Source organism: Vitis riparia, chromosome 17 (assembly GCF_004353265.1).
Source record: "Vitis riparia cultivar Riparia Gloire de Montpellier isolate 1030 chromosome 17, EGFV_Vit.rip_1.0, whole genome shotgun sequence".
Classification (NCBI taxonomy): Eukaryota; Viridiplantae; Streptophyta; class Magnoliopsida; order Vitales; family Vitaceae; genus Vitis; species Vitis riparia.
Window position 1 is genome coordinate 15,393,468 of NC_048447.1, and position 20,670 is coordinate 15,414,137.

The 20,670-nt window shown below is 34.8% G+C and overlaps 1 protein-coding gene across 1 annotated transcript; it reads right to left on the reverse strand.

Moving 5' to 3' along the window:
• Positions 1–1,001: 1,001 nt before the first annotated feature.
• On the reverse strand, positions 1,002–17,519 carry LOC117904650 (G patch domain-containing protein TGH). Its single transcript, XM_034817359.1, is given in 17 exon segments — positions 1,002–2,241; positions 3,389–3,598; positions 4,226–4,354; positions 4,434–4,718; positions 4,925–5,320; positions 5,323–5,416; positions 5,718–5,862; positions 6,925–7,002; positions 7,150–7,218; positions 7,308–7,383; positions 7,699–7,850; positions 10,784–10,858; positions 10,946–11,007; positions 12,703–12,806; positions 16,140–16,234; positions 16,331–16,421; positions 17,198–17,519. Coding segments are annotated over 17 exon segments (2,991 nt in total). The 5' UTR covers positions 17,333–17,519; the 3' UTR covers positions 1,002–1,446.
• Positions 17,520–20,670: the final 3,151 nt, after the last annotated feature.

Here is a 20,670-nt window from a genome sequence, read left to right on the forward strand (position 1 = left end):
ATGTAGTCTCTGTTTCACACCAAAGTTTGTGTTCAATTGCAGATGAAATAAAAGGGAGCAACTTTCTAATAAAATCGCCATAAATAAGTACTCCATAAAAAAAAATAAAAATAATAAAAAAAAAAATTCTTTAAGGGCCCAGGAAAACAAAAATTTATAATTGATGAAGGTATTTTATAATTTTTTGTAACTTTTACTTTTCTAAATTCAATTCTTTCTTGAAACTATGAGATGCTGCAAACTTTTTTATCTTTTAGAGTAATAATTTTTTATTTTTTTTATAGACAACAAAAACATCCATTAATGAACGCCAAACAAGGAGAGAGACACGCCCTATGCATACAGGCTATATACACAGAAATAAGCAAAAACACATCTCAAACAAAGAAAGTCCACACTAACAAATAAAGTAAAATTAACCACAAAAAAAAAGTAGTTAGGAAAATCAATATAAAATCCAACTCCAAAGAATCCTAGTTCATTCAAAAACAGTCTGAATGAAAAGATCTAAACTCTGGTTGGAGGGTTCTTCATCTTTGAAGGTCCTTCTCTTTCCAAACGCACCAAAATAAGCAAATGAGAACTATGTGCCAAACTGCTCTATATTTCTTTTGAAACCCGTTAACTTTCCATTGAAGAAGGAGAACTCCATTTAGTGTAGTAAGTTTTAACTTTTAACACCACATCTCTTCCTTTTATGAATCTATCTTTCACAGGTACGAGTCTTTACAAACAACTGCCTGTCCAATCCCCTCCAGCTTTTGCATCAATTAGAAGAATTTCTTTGGTTTTCATTGACAATAGCCTCAAAAGAATCACATGGAAAGCATAACATCAATTTTCTATAAGCTAAATCTAATGAACTTAAAAGAACATGAATTTTAATACCAACACCCTCTTACAAAAGCCTAAGATCAGAAAACATGAAGATCACGATTGAGCAGCCAAAGAGGGCAACGGGTGAGGAAGCCCTTACAACTATGATAACATTTGGATACCGGTTGCGTGAGCAATAAGTGTTTAATTAATAGAAAATCATTTGATAATATAATAACTGATGTTAATATTTATACACTAGCAGGCATACAAGCAAAACTTGACCACAGTTCCAGGTTATTAAAAGTAGAAAACAACAGTGATTTTCTGGAGATAGATCATATTGGTCCGTCTCTTAATCTGATGACTTCAGATTTTGGTTGTAAAAATTGGACCAGAAAGTTGAAGCTGACATAAATCCTCCTGTGTGCTTGAAAATCTGTTTCACAATAGGAAGCCTTGGAAGAGATTACGAAGACAGGAGGAAGCCACTAACCAAAATGCCCTGCAAAAATTGTTCTTCCGGTTAAGTAGTGATTCTCCTATGAACATTTCCAATTTGAGGTTCTGTTGTGGATCTTCCCAATTATGAGAATTGGAGTTTTGAAGAAGCATAATTCTTTAGTCCCCTCATCTCCGTTTCTCTCTCTTGCTATCTGAACGTTCTCTCTCACTGCTGTGACGAGAAGATCTGCTGGGAGAGTCTCTGCTTCCACGTTTATGGTGCTTTGAGTATCTTCTGCTGCTGCTACTCTTTTCTCGAGAGGAACCTTTCTTTCTCCCTTTTGACCTTGAGTGATAACGATCTTGATGCTCGCTCGATATATCAGTGTCTGAACTATCACTTCTATGCCGACGTCGCCTCGAACGTTTTCTACTCCTTTCATCCTCTGATGACGAATCACTGCTCCAATTTTGACGGTGGCCAGCGGGTGTCTTGGCTTTCCTACCCTCTTGATCCATCTTCTCTGCTTTGATTTTACTAGATTCATTCTCAGAGGAACCAGTGACCTTTATTTTGCTACCACTTGGGCTATCAAGCATAAGTTCATTATTTTGGGATCGAACCTCTTGTGTAGACTCCTGGCCATATGCTTTGTCATGCGGTGCCTCCTGATTTACGGAAGTACCTTTAACAGCAGTATAGGTAGAGGAAGGCTTATTTTCAACTGCCAGGGAGCTAATATTTCCTGGATTAACATCATTACTTTCCTTCTTAGGATCAGGGGTTCTGGCTTTGTTTATGGACTGAGGCATATCAGGGGGAACCTCCAGGCCTAGTTCTTTACCCAAGGATTCTAAAAAGTCGCCAGCCATCAAACGGTTTAGTGTTGTATTAGCTGCTTCAATTTTTCTTTGTGGATCATCCACCTGATTGCTAGTAGAATTCTCTCCTTCATCATCTGAATCATCAGAGAAAATGGCCTGTACAAGGACAAAGAACCATTAACAACAAAAAACAAAAGGCATACCCTGCTTATAGCATGCTCATGCAAGAAAGGACAATTTGTATGTGGATTGTGTGAATATGTGCTTGAATAAAAGCAAATATGCAGATGCAAACTCATATGCAAGAGGAACTGCAATATATCCAAAACCTTGTAATTGAACAAGATTAGCATAAATGCAGGACACTCTTCTAGTAAACTATGAGTATAGGTAAGCAATTAATTAAAGATACAAAAGTACAAGTCAGTCATCCTGGTTAAGCATCCACAGAGGAGATTGAATCTGAATAGGGTGCATCGGTGCATGAGGATAAGAATGAGTTTTGGTTTCCATGAGAACAAGTTTTTTTATTCCATTTCCATGTCTAATAAGTAATCTAAACACAGTAATGAATAAGAAATGGAATGATTTCCGATTCCCATTCTATTGTCAAGGATTCCAAATATCAATAGGAGTGGACTGAATAAAGGTACAAAGGTATTTTTCTAGTGGTGAGTGGTTGATACTCCTACCAAGCTAAAAGAGATGATTTGCATAAGACGATAAGATCACCAGTATTTCATGGTATCAATAGGTAAGCAATTTGAAAAAACATTCATGGAAAGAATGTAAAATGATGGATAAGTGTAAACGAACAATAAACTGAATTCAAAATTTTTTTCCTTTTTCTTTGGAGTCTATCATCACGCTAAACAGAACCACCTAGACTGCCAATGCTCTTGCCTTTCAAAACCGAAGGGAGGTAAAGGAGGCTTGCATAAGAAGATGTGCCTATGTGATGCCATTTTCTCCTTTGGGTTAAGAGCCAAGAAGAGACCTTTCTGTTTAAACTAAATCCCATACGAGAATGAGTTTCAAAAATCTTGAAGAGCAGGAAAGTGGTGATACAGGACTTGTTTAGTCAATGCTATATACTCAAGCCTTTGTTAAGTGGATCGCAAGAGAGCATAATGGTGGAACAAAATTCACAAAAGCAATGCTTAAGTAGTTGTGTAAGGCTGAGTTCACTGATGCAAATTTTGAATGTGCATCAATAAATAAATGCATAGCAAGAGAACTAATGGATATCAAATGATGAGCCTTTTCTAAAAATTAAAACCCCTAGTTGATGGAAGAAGAATACCTTGTACAGGTCAACTGGCCTTTCAACTTTTTCAACTTCCACGTTGACTTCAATTTCTCTGTCATTTACATCTTTGATGAACTGTTGAGGATCTAATTGAGCAACGGGCAATTTTGAAGTAACAGTTTCATCAACGGTTGTGGATTTCACAGAGTCTGATGTGAAGACAAGAGAATCCATCTTGCTTCTCCTTCTTGGAGCTGGCGGTGGCTGAAAAAAGAAAAATAAAAAGAAGGAAAAAGATCAAATAACCAACCATGCTCTGATAGACAAATGATGTGCATGTGCAGTTCTGAAGAAAACTTACACTATGTGTACATTTATGGATTTCTCCTAGTTAACAAAACGAACCAGTAAAATCTAAAGAAACTAAGGATGAGTTTCTCATTATAGTGAAATAAGAAATTAGAAACATTGTCTATGAACAAATGAGTCTATATATTCTGAAACAAAATCTTTTAACTTCCAACAAAAAAAGCTTGAATGTTGCAGATGAATAAATGGAAAATAAGTAAAGAAAGAAAGAACATAAGACTACCTTCAACTTGATCATAAGGAATATTGGAAGTCTTGTGGATTTAAGTAATAATAAATCTGGTGAACATGTAAATGTGTCACCATTGCAAAAAGGGGGAAAGGGCTAAGCCAATGATACTTGCTCAGCACAGAAAAGAGAAATTTGCACCATTTGTTCTTTAAAGATGAATTCAGGTTATGCTAAAACAAAAGGACAACAAGTTCTCTCACCAAATGAAAAATGGCAAGCGGAAAAAAAAAATGAATTTTCAGAACAATAATAAGAACAGGATTACTGAAGGAGGAAAAAAAAGAGGGTACCTTCCCCATAAATGGATCAATGATATCAAAGCGCTTGCACAAAATAGGTGAAGGTCGCCACTGAAACTCTTCCCGTTTTGGATACATCTTTTTTATTACCAGTTCTTCAGCTTGAGTAACCTTAGCTTGCTGTATTCAGACATTAACCAAACAAATTAAACCTGAAGCTACAAGCTTTTAATAAAAAATGACACTTCCTAAGACATACCTCTAGTCCTCCAGGAGCAAACTCCATTACTGCAGTTGCTGACATCTCCATAAACTGTTGGGTAGAAAGATTACTTTCCTTGCCCCGCAACCCTTTCTCTATTGTCTCAGCTGCTGCCTCAAAATCCAATTTCTCACGAGCACGAGCAGCTTCTGACATATTACTAGCTCCACCAGAATCTGTAGAGCGAAGCCCTCCATGGTACTTTTCCTTGAGGAACAGCTCAAACCTTTCTTGCTTTGCAGGATCCTCTTTGAAAGGTTTTGCAATTTCTGACAACTCTTTCTATATTACAGCAAGAAAAAAGCAAACAAATAAATAAGTTCTCAAATTGTCTGTCAATACAAACAACTCAATAAGGCACCACACACCAGTATTATGAGGAAGTGAAAATTTAGACAGACTACAAGTTGGATAGCAAAGAAATTGCTAATGCTAGAGAGTCTGTAAATTGCAAATTGGTGAGGGACACAAATGATCATGCTACTCACAAGTGATGCAGGTTTTGTAAATGTATCTGACAGATTGAATTGCAGTTGAATGACATCTGCAGAAGCAACAGATGAGTTTGTATCTCTGGAGCTTCTTTCTAGAGGCCTTTCTCCTAGAATTTTTCCACGACTCTCTGCTGTCATCTTCTGCACGGTAGGAGATGATTTCACATCCAATAGCTGCTTGCTTTTGTCATTATGCTTCTGTCGCTCCTCCCACAGCTTTCTTGCATAATAATCACAGCCATTTCCTCCAGTAAGAAAAGAAAACAATGGGTTCGACTGATTCTTCTCTCTGGAGAGATCCTCAAATAATTTACCACACCTAGCTACCAAAGTTGCAACCCCCTCAATCAAGAGTTTCAGATTATTATCCTCAGGAGCAATAGCCTCTGGGGAGGGGGATCACCATCATGCTTGTTACTGTCATTGAGAGGAGCAGGAAATTTGTGGTGGGGTACAAAATTCTTTGGAACAACTGGAGGATCGAATCTGAATGATAAATTGCAAAACAAAGCTGTATTAGAAGAAAATGAAGACCAACTTCATTCAACCAAAAGAATAAACACTTTTGCTTTTGATAGGCAAACAAAAAGATATATAAAAAAGGCCAACAAAAAATATAGCCGCTATGTAATTTTTTTTAAATACAATTTCAGGATCTCCTAATCCTCAAACCACTATAATGTTCCAAAACATTAGCTGTTATGGAGAATAAATAAATATAGTTGGTTAATGTTAGACATAAATATATAAACTTTCAGTACATTATAAGTCTACGACTGCCAATTACCTCTCCAACTGATAGTCAAGCTTTGATGCAACTTTAAAACCAGAGAGAACACCCTTTTCCTTGCTTCCCAACTTTTGCTTACTTTCAATGACCAAACCTGAAGGCTCTTCAACTTCTTGAACATAATTATCTTCAAAGTCATAACCTGACCAAGTAGTTAAATTAGGAGGGGAAACTAGATCCTTGGTACTTAGGTGAAATACAGAAAGTTTCAATAAGGTAGAGAAGAACCAAATACTAATGGAAATACCTAAAAATGAAATTTCAAACAAAAAAAGCACTCTAAAGTCTAAACCAAGCAGACAACCAGCAAGACATGTTTTACTTAAATAACAAAACATCAGTTCTAACATCATACTAAATCACCCAACAGTAATCTCATGGAAAACATCTATAATATAAGAATCCAAAGAAAACAATAAAAGAAGTAATGTCACAAAACAAGAAAATATATTAAACAATTAAAAAGGTTTCAACCCTGAAAGAAGCAAAAGAAAGCTATTCAGTAACTGCAAATCAGACATTTTCTCTGGCAAGCATCTAACATTTTTTTTGGTAAGCAAACAAGAATAATATTTAAAAGCACCCAAACAAAAAGAGCACACTAATATACATAGGGAGTATACAAACGGTGCCAAACAGCAAAAGAAATGGATGAGAGAAACCGAAAAACTCCCTCCCATTAATTAGTTTCCAACCAATCAACAAAATCTTGTATGCCTGAGGTCTAAGAAGTACTATCTAACCCAAAGCAAAAGAGAACTCAGGACTAGCTTTTAGGAGTATGATCTCATTACTCCACATTTTCAAATGATCTACAATTTCTTTGTTTCCAAATAGTCGAGAACAAACAAGTGGCAGTCCACACCTTCCATCATTTTTTCCCTAAAAAAGTCTCATGCTAGCTTAACAGAGTCTCTTATCGACAGAGGTAACATTTACTCCATACCAAACAAAGAATATATCCTGATGCTACAGGATCTTTGATTTAGCACAATGTAGAAGGATGTGATAAAGCTGACTAATCAGTACCCAAGCATTCCAAACTACATTAACAGGAAAACTACATTCTAACAAGCATCTAGCATGGTACGCAGGCATTCCATTCCTGTCATTTCTTATACAAATCTATAAATCTAACTAGAGCAATTATTACTACCAAGACAACCATTTTAAAATGTTAATTTCAAAACATAGAAATACATACCAGAAGCATAGACATCCTCATCTTCAACATCAAGTTCTTCAAGTGCTCCAATACCAAAACCAGGAGCAACCTTTCTTGCTGATGAATTCAAGTTAATGAGTTAAATCAACCGTGACTTTGAGACAACCAATTCATGCAAGCAAATAAAAGAAACACAAGGAAGAAGGCTGGAAGTAATACAGCTAAGGACACAAGAACAAGAGTGTGTAAGACAATAAAACTTACACTTGAAAGCAAAGAGATCATTTTTCAACCCCAGCTCTTTTTTCCCAGACATGCGTAGTCTCTTCTTTTCTGAAAATAAATCAAACTGTAAGATGCGATTTTCCTGGCACCACCAGAGCTGTTAGAAGTAACCCTGTTTACTTAAAGAAACTACATACCCCTAAACTCTGGAGCATGCTTGAAAGGATCATAACCTAAACCATGCAAGTCCTGCTTTGGATTGAGTACATAAACCTGAAGACTAAGATATTAGAAACAGTTTCCACCTTCTAAAATATTATAGATGTCACTAATGAATTTTTACTTACAACCATACATAATTAATGAGATAGCACTAGAAGGTAAAATGCAACAATACTTTTATTTATGATTGCTAAAGTACAGGGAAAAGCATAATTCTGAGCAGCACTCTATACTAGTTTCAGGAGAGGAAGAACAATTCATGCAACACATAATCAGACGTATGAAAAGATTCCAAGGTAAAATCAAGCAATAAAGCACAAATTTACAATTAATGAACTCAGAGGATCAACAAGGAAAAATGCTCACTGGGGTACTTTCAGAAGACTTATGATCATCATTCACAGGCAGCTCAATGACATTTTGAAGGTCACTCTTAACACCCTCAGAGACAGCAAGGTCTGTGCTCACATCATCAGAAGAAAGTGCTAGAAAAGCTTTTCTAGCTTCTCGACGAGCATCTGTAAGCAAATTAAATTATGAAGATACTATGTGAGAAAGCACTCAGACATAAATTCCAAGAGAAAAATGCTCTCGCAGATTGATTAAATTTCCAAACAATAGGCAGACAAAAGTTGTAATCACTACACATTGCATAAAAAAGATTGCATTTGACAAACATTGTTTGTGAGAGCCTGTTTTCTATCAGTAAATTAATTTGTTTGCTTCAGAAGAATGGACAGCCTGAAGCTTTCTTATCATAAAAAACCAAAAAAGGAAAAAGATAGATGGTACAGTCCCAACCAAGTTCCAAGCTGGGACACACTTCTTGAATCTTCATGGTAACAGTCGAGGATAAGAATGGGACTTGTTTCAAAAATTTACAAAATTTAATGGATTGAAGACATAAAAGAACAGATTTCTCATACTTCTCTTTTAAGTCTTCCTAGAGTTTCTTAGTCTTCCACACATTCTCTTTCCATTCATACTATATGTTTTGTCCATTTCCAGTTAGGTTCCCTCCAGATTTTGTGTTCAATTCAAAGCACTTTCCCACTTTACAATTTTCATATGCTTCTTGATCGTAGATCACTTCCCAACCTCAAAGATATCAGCCAAATCCGCAAGATTAACAAGTTAGATATACCCAGAAGAAACCATACAAATAACTTATTAACAAACATCCAAGACCATTACAGGAAGGAGGATCTATAAATATCTCCCAAGCATGAGGCCAACAAAAAGGAAAACTTTAAACCATCTACAAAGTTTGTGAGAGAAAACTCAATCCTCTGAAATTTTCTTCCATCTCACTCTGTCTGACTACAATGAAAAAGTTCCTAACATCAAAAGACCTTGGGCAAAACTCTAAGAATAGAAGCACACTAAAACCTGTCATTATGCATAACAACCATGAACAATTAGGATTTGTGGATATGCTGGAAATTACAAAAAACATTCTAGAACAAAATTTTGTTCTTTTTTCACGATCTAGGAATAACACAGCTTATGCTTTCACTTCGTAAATACGTATACAGGCATGCTGGTAATTACTAAAAATATTCTAGAACAAACATTTTTTTTGATAATCAGAAAGCCAATAGATCTTTTCCATTAATTAAAAAGATCAAGAAGAATGAGACATCCTTCCACAATGTAGAAACTTAGATCAAGACAGGGGAATGGACTCCTTAACAAGTAACTATAAAGCTGAACAAATGAGAGAAGTTACAAAAAGTGAAGCAACATCGAACAACCATTAAGTAGACTCAAGATGGCACATAATCACCCATTGAATGGAGCATCCCAACTCTGTAAAGATATTGAATATTTAGCACAGCCACCTATCAAGTCTCCATCAATTTCTTCCCTTTTTAGCCACCCATGAGATGACAACAACAGAATCCCCCAGACAATCCCAAAACTCTTGCTTGCACAAGGCTTACGTTATTTTTCCCACATCTAAGAACATAACAGCTTATGTTTTCATTTTGTAAGTTAAAATCTGTACGTGCTCGATACTCCATGGTGGAAAATTATTAAAGATGTGCACATAAAGAATGAGATTTAGGAGAGTAGAGCCAGAATTTTGAGTACTCATATCTGACAAGGAAATCAAACCTCTTTCTTCCCCAATGTTTTAAAAGGCTAAAGGAAGTCTTGAGGTGTTTTGCCCAAATAAGGCAAGGTGTAAGCCTCAACGTAAACAAATAAATAATAAAAAATTAGCAAAAAAAAAAATCATAAAATCACAACAAAATTGAATAATAAAAAAGACAAACTTTATAATGATAAAATTAATTATTTTTCATTGTTAATAATTATAATTTAATTCCTTTTTCTCTTATAAAATTTAGCTCTCTCTCATGGTTTATTTTTCATTGTCAATAGTTGTAATTTAGTTCCTTTTCTCTCATAAAATTTAGCTCTTTCACATAGTTTTATTTGATAATTTTCAACATTATTGTTACTATCACTAGGATCCTCCAAGGAATATAACAATATCCAATTACTATATTATCCTCCCTATTTGTGTTAATATCCACTCATCCCTCTTTTTCTTCGCCCAACAATTGTAGTGGTATCTTTTTTTTTTATTATCCATCAATAATTAGATTATATCTGAGATCAACTACTAGGAGTGACAACAATTCCCTCATTCTTCTTAATCTCTTTTTCCCTTCCACTTTAAAATTTAATTGAAAGTTAAGTCATTATTTTATAAAAGATTTAACCAAGTGGGAACCCAACACACAATTCATGAAATCTATATAAGAAGTTCACAAAAACATAGATGATAGATCCCATTAAAAGTCATTGAATTATTGAGACTTAAGCTTCTTATAAAATATATGCCAAAAGCCCATAAAGGCTGAAAATCCTTTGGATATTTGAAGCTTAGGCCTCAACAGCGTTGAGGCTATAGCCTCAAAGCTATAAGCCTCGACAAGTTGAGGCTTAAGCCTCAATTATCTTAACTGAGGCTATAGCCTCAAGGCTAATTTGTAGAGCCTTGCCTTGAGGCTCGAGCCTCAATGGCCTTTTAAAACATGGTTCTTTCCCTTCCTCACCCCAATCTATCCCAGAAAAGAAAATGAAGCACAAGGTAAAGGGAAACCCAAAAAATAAAATAAAATCATAACCCATAATCTGTGAATAAGTCATGCATGGGTTTTGTGCCTAGCAGAGCAAAAAGGATAACATGGAAAGTGTACTTATTATTATGTGGGACCAATCTAACCTTGGGTCTTTCCACATCATGAATACATCAAGTTTCAAAGTCACAGCAACAACAAACATCAATGTTCAATCTCAGGCTCACACGTAAAACCCTTCATATAGAAATGTCAAGATGACAATTAATGTGTAATAGATTAACAAATCCCACATTAGGAGTCAGACATTAAACAAAATGCAAGATGTTTAGATTCAAAAGGAATATGGAATAGCATACCATACAGTGAATTAGTATGTGAATCTTTGATCGAGTTACCACGTCGCCATCCCATCTTCAGCAGCAATTTGACACCTGTCAACAAGAGCAATAAGGTCGTAAAAGATTAAATAACTGAAGAATTTTATCCAGAACATCACTTGCAGATGGACTAAAACAAACCAATAGATTCTGTTGCCAGAAGAACTATTTCGTCAGGAAGAGGTCCAGGAATAGCTGATGGCCTGCAATAGCACAAGTACATGAACGAAATCAGAAAATACTTTCATTGTGCCTTCTGTAGAAGTATAAAAGGAAAACAGAAGATAAAAAGTTCATTGAAACCAAAAACTAAAAAATGAAAATTCCATGTAAAAAGGATATAGATTTGCTGAAGCAGACTGTCCATAATCAAGATAAACTAATTAAATTTTCTCTCAGAAGTTCACAACATAAAAATGAATATGTATGTCTGCTTGAGTTTTTGTGTCTGTATATTTGCACATATATATGGTATTGTATCAGTGCCAAAGCTAAATGCAAAAACTAATTTCTGGGAAGACAGCATCTATACAGAAGAATATTTTGTAAGAATCCAAAGTTTTCAAATGTCTAGTCTTCCTCAGTGAAGATCCAACATTTCTTTTCCATCTCACATTAACACAACAAATTCTTAACTCCCATAAGAAGATGATTAATCCCAAAGACTTGAGGAAGCAACAAAAATCAAATGGACAGATTTGTTAAAGAAGCAGCATAAATGATATAAATCCCTACACAAGGGGATATAATTGGTACAACAGCTTGAAAGGAGAGAAATCATAAAAACAGATATGCCCAAGGTTCTGACACGGCACATTACCTGGAACTCCAAATATATAAAGTGGTATGAAACTTAAAATCCAGAGGATGCCATGGGCATTATAATTATATAAATCAACCTTTTTTGCCATTAGCCAATGTCATTGATGAGAAAGATCTTAATAGCATGTCTTTAAGTAAGAATTTTACCCTGATGATTTGAAGTCCCAGGAATTTGCAAAAGTTTGGTCAACTATTTGACAAGGTTTCCATGAACCACAGTTCCCTTGGGGTAACCCCAATTCTAAAAGATGCAGGATCTATAACTCCCATCTCTATTTTTGGAATAATTGACACCATATATCTCAAAAAACTTTGCAAGAGTTTCTACTCTTATACCCAAGCTTGAATAATTGATACGAAATCTCTTAAAATCTTTGCAAGAGTTTCTACTCTTATAACCCAAGGTTTTGGGGATACCAATTGAAAAATATACCAGCTTTGGGTCAGAAAGAGGTTTGTTGACATTAGGGCAATCTTAATAACTTTTCTTAAAATTGATTGGCATGGTCAAAACTTGGGCATTTGACTAAAAATAATGCAAAATGAGAAATCATAATAGGACTTTGGGAACATAAGGTAAAGTTGGTCAAAACTACTGTTGTTCACACACTTGGAAAACATAATAAAAAACTGCAATAGATTTTTTTTTTTTTTTTTGATAGGTAAAGGAATGTATATATAAATTTGAAAAAAAAAAAAGTAAAGTACACCAACATACACAGGACGTATACAAGGAGCACCTAAAGGAAGCCCTCCAAAAAGAGCACAACATAACAACATAACCTTACAGTAACAGTGTATCATCATCCCAACCAAATTATAAAAGTTAAATGAGAACCAATATATTTATAAAAAAAACTTACATCCAAACAATATTAATTTCAATTAAAGGGAATTCAACTGTAGCAAATTTGAACACATTATAGTTCAGACTTTTTGAGAGTTTGCCTCCCAAGATTTTAAACTAGCGGTAAAAAAGTAAGTGCTAACTGAGGTAAATAGGTCCAACTTCAATGAGGTTATAAACCTATTGATCCCCCATTGAGCAATATGCATCAAAAGCACTTAGACAGTACCTTAGCTGTTGTTCCTTCTCAGCTTGTTTTCGAGCAAGTTCTGCAGCTGTGAATCCAAATGTATCAAACTGCAAAGATGTCCCCAGGGAATGGCCTTCCATTTCCTAAAGTAGGAAAACACAGAAAATTGGTTTAAAAATAAATAAAAACAAATATAAATATTAATATAAACAACTTGAACGAAATTATTATAATTAGAAGAACATTTTACACCAATATAACTTGCATAACATCTGATTAAATCTAGAGTTGTTGATACAGAATTAAATGAATTTCAAAAAATATATGAAAAGAAAATATGATGACAGCTATCAATTCCTTTGATAAGTCGTTAAAAATATCATTACTTAACACACTTAGAAACAAAGCAGAAATAAACACATAGAAGACAATAAGTCTACTGAAATAAAAGGGAAGATGTGATCTATTGAACAGAAAGGAAAACCCATTTACTATCAGCTTGGCCATTAAATCTTAAAAGAAAAGCAATATAGAACCACAACATTAACAGACAAAAAATTTGAATGGCAGAAGAGAAGATAAAACTCATAAATACTCCAAAACACTGTTTGAAAAGCATGGGTAATGTGTTTGAATATATGGGTGTATGGACCCACAACACAATGAAACAAGGATGCTCCTATTTCAGCATTTTATGCTCTTGCATATTGTTCAGTGCTACAACAGAGATCTGTCGTTGTCATCTCAATCAATTTTTTTGATAGGTAAAGATAAGTACTATAAATAGAAAAGAGGAGATACCAAAAGCAACGCTCTCAAAATATACAAAAAGTATACAGTAAAAGCCTAAAGGCTCATCCCAGAAGGAGAGGGAAAGAAGCAAAAAAACATCACTTACCCTTACTTTGAACCTAACCAATCAATGAAGCTAACAAAAGAAATTGAACTCATATCTACAGACACCCTAGACCAAGACCACAAATTATATACAAAAGAATTTTTCAATCTTTGGATCGATAACTCCTCATTGTCAAATGCTAACAAGTTTCTTTCCTTCCAAATTGTCCAAAATATACATAAAGGGATCACTTGTCAAGCCCTTTTACGTGCTTTACGCATGAAAAACCTATGCCACCCAAGCAGAATTTCCTTCATCGAGCAAGAGAGAACCCAAGACACCCCAAAGAGGGAAAAAAGCAGATGCCAAAGAACTCAAGGCTTTGCACAATGAAGAAGAAGGTAATCAACTGTCTCTACTTCAGAGAGGCAAAGGAAGCATCTATTTGCCAAATAGTACCCCCTCCTTTGAATTTGGTCCAAAGTTAAGACTATCCCCTAAGATGCCTCCCAAGCGAAAAAAGCCATCTTAGGTAGCACACACGATCTCCAGATGCTACTACTAGGGAACAAAGGAGAATCTTTAGGCTCCAAAATAGAATAGAGAGATTTGACCGAAAAGTTCCCACACCTCGAAGCTGTCCAAATCACTCTATCATCCACATCCCTATGTACCCTAATTGCTTGAATCTTATGCAGAAAACACTCCACAGAATCCAACTCCCAATCGATAAAGGCCCTAGAGAAAAGAGGGGTCCATCCAACCCCTTCACCTTCAAGATTTCAAACATCCGCTACCCAAGCTTCCTTAGACAAAGAAATGGCAAATAAGGAAGAGAAGGACTCACATAGTGGCTCATCTCTACACCATTTATCCCTCTAGAATCTTACTCTCTGCGCATTACCCACTTGGAAGGCCAACCTACTACTCAAAATATCATGTTCCTTCCTTATAGCTTTCCATAACCCCACCCCAAACCTCCCACTCACCTCATGGGAATGCCACCCCCCATCATCTTCTCCATATTTTTGGCTAATGACTTGCTTCCAAAGAGCATCTCTTTCATTGGCATCTCAATCATGACAACTCCATTTCACATTGCTTAAGCAAATATGAGGAGCAAAAACATAGTTAAAAAAGTACAAACCCACAAGAGTTGGCAGTGCTATAAGGAATGAACTATGGATATTTAGACCGGTAAGTAATTCTACATTTGATGAACTAAAATACAATACATATAGTAGATTCAGTGTGATTTAGAGTTTTGGACAAAAGTTGAATCCTGTCATCAAATCTTAAGATTTCAACTATTATGGTTTGGAGGATTTCTATCTCCATCATCAGAACCCTTTCTTTCATCAGGTGGAAATGACAACTAGAATTTCCTGCTCCAACCTCATTCATGAACCCTTCCATTAGGATGATTTCAGAGCAGGTGGAGGCTTTGGAAAACTTTCATGACTTTGCAAACTCTATCCGTCACTTTGGAACTTGGTGGAGGGCAATGTTTGCAATATAGTCTCACTAACTACCTCTTGAGTCAACATTAATCTGATCTTTTTATTTTTTATGGTTAACAATTTCCTTTTTGGTCCTTGCTAAGACCTAAAACTAGCATATCCCACATCTCTACCACAACCCCTTGCATCCAGAATTTACCTCCCCTCTACAAAAGCATTCCAAGACTTGAGAGACCATTTCCTCCCTCATTTTCTTCAATCTTTTTGCCAAGACCTTAGCTAAAAGCTTATATAGACCCCATCAAGCTTATAGACTTAAATTCTTTCAAGTCCTCAACACACTATAGCATCCCATTGAAATGGCCTTCCCGACTTTTTGACACCAAAAAAGGCCCAATATTGACATTGATCGATTGTTCAAGCCACCACACCATGTGAAGGGGCCCTCCATCAATGGGAGATCACACAAAGCTAGATCTTGTATGATCTACATGAACCTTCTTATAGTTGTAGACAAGCCATCAGCATTCCTACACCCCCAGGGATCTAGTTGTACTAAAATATCTCCAACACACCAAGTGTCATCTCACAACCCTTTTACAGCCCCAAATTCAGCCCTTTAGGTTTCTCTATGATCTGTTACTGATCTCTCCAATTAAAAGAAGACTGCAAGAACCTCGCTTATATCCATTCTCAATAGCATAAAGAACTTAACTATCAAAGCTTGGAGAATAAAGTTATTAACTCACCAAAAATGAAGTGAAGTTTCAAGAAACTTAGCTGCATAATATCAAGTTATGGTGACCAAAGAGAATTGTTCATATATTTAACCAATATAACAAAAAAATATAAGGAACCTATTCATTCGAGCATGCCTCCTGATATATTATAATAATTACAAAAATTTAAGAACCATATATAAATATTTAACACCATATGCATTATGAATCCTCTTTTTCACATAACAAAAATTGAGCATCAATGCAAAGGTTGATGTCTTTAAAACAGTTGCCAAACATATACTAAATTTTCAGCACTCCAAATGCAGTTGCTAGATAGTTACTAAAGTGGAACCATATAATGCTAATTTCTAGGTTGACACCCAAAGTGCAGATTTAAACCTTATCCAGCAGAATAAAAAACAAAATATTTACGTAAAGGAAGGTGAGATAACACACCGCTTTCTCATCATCATCTAAGAAACTAAAAATACTCTGTTTTTTAACTTCAGCCCGGTTCTTCCGTGACGATGTAAATGACTGGGGAGCCCAACCTGCATGTTTATTTCACTCAGTTTACTCACTAGGCTTTACTCAAGAAATTCAGAACTCATGGGACCACTTTAGTTCAAATGCTCATAATACTATACCCTCTTTAGAGCCCACAGTATTGTAGAAACCAGCAGAAAACCCTCCCGTAAAGGCTCCATGAAACCGCCTTCGGCCTTCTTCATCTGTAACCTGAAAATTTGTAATTACAAAAAAGACAATATGAGGTTGAGAATATGCAATGAAATAGTAAAAATATAGCACCATATATTTTTACTTGAACTAAAATTATGCAAAAAACAGAAGTAAATTTATGCCAGTCCAACCAGCATTGATGACCACAAACAACATTAGATCCATATGTTTCCAAATTATATGTGAAGCTTCTGTGATGACATTCACTACCGGCCTTTGAACCATTGACCTCGTGAAGATAACAAATCTTCAGCTCCATTAAGGAATAGTCCAGAATCAGGAGTTATTGGGGGCAATATTTCATAAAAAATCCAAGATGAAATATGTAAGTTAAAAAATAAAATTGGGTACTTATTTGGAATAATTGGGGAATCTAGATAATTATTTTTCGAATAATCGACAAGAATGAGTCAGGTATTATAGAAATATAGATTAATTTGATCAAAAAAACACGCAAAAGACCAAGAAAAATTCGGGAATAAGTAAAGGATTCTGTAACTATCTAATTGTTGATCCTACTTATCTAGGTTTCATAAATTTATACCATTCTATTGAATTGTAATAGTAGAGTGTTTCCATGGTTTGGGATCAGAAAAAATAAGCACCTCCATTCAACAAACCATATGAATTAGTAATGGGGGATTTCTCCATTATCTTCAGAAACCAAAACAGCACGACGACACATTACAATTATACTACCATATTATACTCTATCATTTTTGCTCAATTTTCTCAGCAACCAAACAAAGAAACAAAAAAGCAAACGAGAATACCTCTTGCTTCCAGGGAGGGAGGCTTCGCAAGAGACCAGATGACTCAGCAACAGCTTTCTTCTTACGACTGGTCATCTCTTCCTCACGCTCAATCGGCGTGCCGTAGAACACGTAATCTTCTTCGTCGGCGTCCATTTTTTTTCTTAGTCCGTAATTGAGATTTGGAGATCGATTCAACACCCAAACGAAAATGAGTATTTAGAATTAGGGTTCCTGAAAATGATCGCAGAACAAGAACCCCAAAGCAATCCAATAAGCATCAGCAAACCCTTCCTCCCTTCCATTTTCGTTCTTTTTACCACTAATCGCCACGTAAGCAAAAAAAAAAACTCTGGTATTCGTAGTATTTTAATTTGGGTGCCATTCGCATACTCATGAGTCATGACTCATACTTCTACTATTTTATAGTTTTTAAAATATAAATTCTTTTTAAACCAAAATCTATTGGATGTACGAATTTTTTAAGATTTTGTTTAAGAAATTTTGATAATAAACTTTTTTATTACTTTATTATCTTCTAAGTTTTTAGTGCCAAATTTTGAAAACGGAAAATAAAATCATGTCTTAAAAAAGTACATATAATTTATTAGCGTCTAAACACGTGACACAAAAAAAATACACATGATTTATTCATATTTCAAAGTAAAAGAAAGGAAAAACAAAAAACAAAAAATACAAGCTTAAAGATGAGAAAACAATAAAAAAAAAAAACAAGTTCTTTATTATTGCTTTGAATTAAACCAATCAATATCTATTATAATTAAATAATGATCATTTATACATTAAAATTATTTTAAATCTTCGAAAGATCTTTTGCTTCACTCCTTTTATATCATTCAAAACATAAACAAAAAGATAACCCTCCAATATTTTTTTCTTTTTCCTTTTTCTTTCCTTAGAAAGATCTATGTTTATTCAATAAATTTTCTCATTATATATCACCTAAGCAATACTTTTATAGCTCCCAACTCCAAAAACATCAAGGGTTATCACAAATATATCTTTAATTCTAATTTGTTTTCATTCTTATGTTAAGTGTTAAGATTCCAGTAGAAAAACACGGAGAAGAAAACTCTGTATATTGAATTCATTCTCTCTCACAAAAAAAAAAAAAACCGATTTACATTATATAGAGGTTGAAAACAAATTTTGTTATAACAGATTTTCTAGCTCACTATTTACTGAAAATAAAGTAAAAATAATGCATTATGTTATTCTCATATGAATACTACTTCTGATATAGAAAGTACCACAATAATTCTTAATACTTGCTCTCAAGATGGAGAGTATATATTGTTAACTCTCATTTTGCTAAGCAAAAAATCAAATTGAGTTAGGAAAAGTGGCTTTGTTAGCATTTCTGAAAGCTGATGTTGGGAAGAAATGTGCAATATTTTAATGACACCATTTTGGACTTTCTCTCTTACAAGATGACAATCAATTTCAATTTGCTTGGTGCGTTCATGAAAGATTGGGTTTGTTGCAATGTGAGGCGTTGCTTTGTTGTTATCGAACAACAAAGTTGGTTTGGGATGATGCACCTGCAAATCTTTAAACAATGCAAGTAACCACACTATCTTGTAAGTGGCATTAGCCATAGAGTGATACTCTGCTTTAGCAAAAGACCTAGAAATAGTTTATTGTTTCTTAGATTTCCAAGAAACCAATGAATCCCTAATGAATACACAAAAACCACTAATTGATTTTCGGGTATTTGGACATGATGCTTAATCATTAGCAAATCCCTTTAATTCTACTACGGTTGAGGATGAATAAAATAGTCTCTAACCAAATGTGGCTTTTATGTATTGAAGCACATGACAAACAACTTGCACATAAAGAACTCTTGGTTGAGCAAGGAATTGACTTAAGCGACCAACCAAATAAGGCAAATCAGGTCTTGTTGTAGTAAGATACAAAAGTTTTTCTATTAGCCTTCTATTAAGTGGTAGGGTCATTAAGCAATTCACCATCATCCTATGAGAGCATCTCACTTGAATCCATAGGAGTTTTTCTTGTTTTGCAATCAAGAACACTTGCATCTGAAGAAATTGTAAAGCATAATGACGTTGATTTAGTGTGATTCCCTTGTTTGATCTAGCAACCTCAAAACCTAAAAAATATTTTAAATCTCCAAGGTTCTTCAACTTAAAATGACTATCAAGAAACTTCTTCAACTAATCAACATATTCTTGATTATTGCTAGCTATGATAATGTCATTTACGCGCCCTAACAAAGCAATGAAATGATTGTCAATGAGTTTCACAAACAAAGTATTGTTTGTAGTAGATTGAACAAATCCTTAACTAATAAGGACGGTGGAAAACTTTGAGAACCATTGACACGAAGCTTGTTTTAAACCATAAAGGGATTTGTGAAGCTTGCAAATGGTATTAGCAACCAATGACTCCCCCTCACAATGAAATCTCAATGGCAAAGTCATATAAACTTCTTCCAAGAGTTCAATGTACAAAAATGCATTCTTCACATCTAGCTAGGTTAAATGCCAACCATTAATTGTAGTCAAAGTAAGTAAAACCTTAATAGTGATTAATTTGGTAATAGGAGATAAAGTGTCCAAATAATCAAACATCTCTTGTTGTGTATATCCTTTAGCAACAAGGTAAGTCTTGTATTATTCAATTGAACCATCAACATTGTATTTTATATGATATACCTATTTGTAACCTACCGAATGTTTTCTCGGGGGAAGTGTGGTGAGATACTAGGTTCCATTAGTTTCCAAAGTTTCCAATTCAACATCCATTATCTTCTTCCATTTTAGAACAAGAACAACTCAAGAGAAGGAAGTAGACTCAACATTAGAAGAAAGTTGGCACACAAAATGCCTATAAGAAGAAGGTAACTTGTGGTAATCAAGGACTTGAGACAAATGATGGGATGTAGAATGCGGAAAAGGACTAGTGAAACCAATGACTGAGTAACAATGATAGTCCTGAAGATAAGATGGACGTTTTGTGAGTCTAAAGGATGCGAAAAAGAGCTTGTAGGAGTTAAGCTAGAAGTGGAATCACTAGAACCAAATATAGGTGGATGTGATGTGCCTGAAAAGGGAATATGAAACATAGTGTCAACAAAAATATCCATATTAGGTTGTACATTGGAACTGGTTTTGAAAAGAAAAATTGATTGATGAAACACAACATCCCTTAAGATGAAAACAAAATTAGTGACCAAATCAAGGACTTTGTATCCTTTGTAACCAGGAGGATAACTAAGAAAGACAACAGGTATAGTTCTTAGAGAGGATTTTGACCAAGTTTTTGGCAATATTGAACCATAGTATAAACACTCAAAAGCATAGAGATGTGAGTAGGAAGGCTTTTTATGTATGAAGAGTTCAAAAGGAGTTTTATGGGAAATGAGTGGAGATGGAATCCCACTAATGAGATAAGTAGAAGTTAAAATACAATCACCCCAATAGACAAGTGGAATATGAGATTGGAAATGC